The sequence below is a fragment of the Hipposideros armiger genome, unplaced genomic scaffold (genome assembly GCF_001890085.2).
Source record: "Hipposideros armiger isolate ML-2016 unplaced genomic scaffold, ASM189008v1 scaffold_93, whole genome shotgun sequence".
Taxonomy (NCBI): Eukaryota; Metazoa; Chordata; class Mammalia; order Chiroptera; family Hipposideridae; genus Hipposideros; species Hipposideros armiger.
Genome location: NW_017731443.1, coordinates 760,018 through 762,909, shown reverse-complemented (window position 1 = coordinate 762,909; position 2,892 = coordinate 760,018). Strand labels below are relative to the sequence as shown.

Sequence of the window (2,892 nt, the reverse complement as noted above, 5' to 3'; positions counted from 1 at the left end):
CAGTGTCACTGGCCCTCATATGTGGGATCCGAACCGGGGCCCTCTGGCATCCCAAGCGAGTTCTTAACCATCGCGCCACTCGGCCGGCCCAATCTTCTACATTCTTTATAGGCAGATAGCTCGTTATCATAGATTTACTGAAAGAGTTTAAACCTCTGAGCCAATGTTTATGGACACATTTCTCTGGGTGACCTGATTAGTTTAGAGAGAGGGAAAGGTTCATTAGTGGCAGCAAAAGCAGGAGCCATGATACCATTCCTGAAATGACAATTTGTCTACTCTTTCTATTGCTTTTGATTCCCTGAGTGGGACACAAGTTACTTATGCCAACAAAACTGTTATGGTTGGTTATATGGTTATGCATATGCTAGAGGTTATAAAAGAAATTTTGAATGCCCTTTTATATAATTTCTTAAGAAGAAAAAAGCTAAATTTGTCTTACCTGGTTTTTTTTACAGTACACCAAAATTTGGTACAACTGGATTACTCTGCATCAGAATCCATCCTGTGCTGGGACATCCAGTAGTGCTTTTCATCCCTGATGATGTGGCTGGCGTGGGCTTGTTGGGAGAGCTGATACTGACCCCAGCTGCTGCTCTGTGTCCCTGCCCGAGGGCCTTTTCCAACCAGCTGAATAGGATTTCTTCAGTTTCTATATCCTTTTGATGACAGAATCCATACAATTGTCTTTGAAAATGAATTTTTATATCCCAATTTTAGAAAAACCTTTAGAGGAGAGAAAATGGGTAGAAACAACATTTAAAGAGTTAATGGCTAAAGCAATTAAAACAGATTTAAAAGCTCAACAATCAAGCAGGATAAATAAAAAGATATCCACACCTGTAAAAGATCAATGAACAAAGAGAAAAATCTTAAAATCATCCAAGGAAAGACAGATTATCTTCAAAAGAGAAATAAATTGACAGCTAACTTCCCCATACCAATAGAAGGTAGTAGAATAATAGTATTAATGTTTTGAAACAAAATAATTATCGACTAGAAGTCCATACCCTGTAAAAATATCCCTCAAAGTAAAAGGTAATGAACCTACCTATAAATTATATTAATGTCCTAATCCATACAGTAAGAAGAATTAATTCAACTGACTTTATAACAGTGTTTTGACTGTACATCCTTTTTTTTTTTTAAAGATTTTATTGGGGGAATTGGAGGAGGGAATAGTGTTGGGGAATGGGGAAGGGGCACAGACAAGTTGCTGTCCTTTTGTTCTTCAGTCTAGTTGTGGAGGACGTTGCTTCACTGGCCCATGTTGGTATTGTGATCATTATGCTCTTCCCGGCTGAGCCAGATTGGTCGCTGGCCATTGGACGGCCACTCACGGTAGCTTATGGCAGCCCACTGCAGGCCTGCTGCAGCTTACGCCGTCGTCGGCAACTCACGGCAGCCCAACTCCAGGTCGAGCTGTTGTTCACAGCTGTAGAGAGGAGTGTCACTGGCCCATGTGGGATCCGAACCGGCAGCCCTGTTGCTCAAAGCTCGCACTCCCAAGCCAACTCTTTTTTTTTTTTTTTAGCTGACCCATCCTGCCACCTGTTGGCAGCTCAGCGGCAACTTAGCTCAGGCTGGGACTTGAACCGCTGTTGTTCAGAGCTCGCACTCTTGAGCGAGCTCTTAACCAACTGAGCCACTTGGCTGGCCTTCGAGCCAACTCTTAACCAGCAAGCCACTCGGCTGGCCCTTGACTGTACATTCTTGATGGGATATACTCTCAGGACAAAATGAACTACAAAGAACTCTTAAAATTCATTCAGTGGTCTTGATTCTTAGTAATAATATTAGTATTATATTGAAATGACTGTATGCATTTTTAGTATGAAACAAACAAGTAATTATGTTAACATTGTTAGGAACAAAAATTTTTAGCATAAGATAGAAGATACATATATGAGTATAAATTCAAAGAAATGAAAAAAATTAAAAAGTACTCTTAAAGTGGAATTGAAAATACCAGTGTTAATCACCAATTTTTCTGACTTTTAAAATTATGTATTTCTTTAGCTCTGTCCACTGAAAAAACCTACCAGCAAAGAGCATTCGTAGTACCCAAAATGTGTTCTCTCAATACCATTGCTCACTAAAAAAGAGGATTGATTAATTCTAGACCTAAAGTAGAAATCTATAAGACAAGCGGGGTATCTTGTTGGGCCAAAAAGCCAGGAAGCTCTCAAAGGCCAATGTGATGTCAAAAGGATTTAGAAACTTCTACTTCCAGCCATGGTAGAATAATAGGGACTGGATTTAACATCCCATGTTGAACAACTGAAAAATGGTTGAGTTGAGGAGGCAAAGTTCCGAGTTCAGGGAGGTCCAGGCAGGTACGATTTATAGAAACGAGTACTTAAGAGGCGAGAAATGCACAGACACAGAGCTCCAGACAGAGGAGAATCCCTGGAGTGTGCAAAGACCTGGAAATAGTTTCTGTTCTTACCAGCAGGGAGGATGGGAAACCTCATATATCACAAGGCATCGAGGCATCAGGTGGAATCCTAAAGAAGAGTTTGCCTGAGTAGTAAGGAAAAGTTAACCCTGGCTTCCAGGCTTCTCTGATCCCACCTAACAAAGCTTAAAAGTAAGACCCACAAGGCTCAAACTGCTTCCAAGTAACTCTATAATGACCCAGAAAAGTAATTCAAGAATATTTATTTACCACACCCAATAAGGTAAATGTCACAATGCTGGGCATCCAATAAAAAATTACTTGGCATGCAAAGAAGCAGGAAAATTGGACCTATAATGAGGAAGGGGAAATCAATCAATAAAAACCTACCCAGGGGCTGGCCGAGTGGCACGATGGTTAAGAACTGGCTTGGGACGCCAGAGGGCCCCGGTTCGGATCCCACATATGAGGGCCAGTGACACTGCCCTCCACAG

At 41.3% G+C, this 2,892-nt stretch overlaps 1 protein-coding gene across 1 annotated transcript in view; it reads left to right on the top strand.

Moving 5' to 3' along the window:
* Nucleotides 1-2,892, top strand: part of TOP6BL (TOP6B like initiator of meiotic double strand breaks) — an 81,505-nt gene that overhangs the window by 53,499 nt on the left and 25,114 nt on the right. The window contains exon 4 of the mRNA XM_019645180.1: nucleotides 459-654. Coding sequence (XP_019500725.1) covers nucleotides 459-654 — 196 coding nt within the window. The remainder of the gene's footprint in view (nucleotides 1-458; nucleotides 655-2,892) is intronic.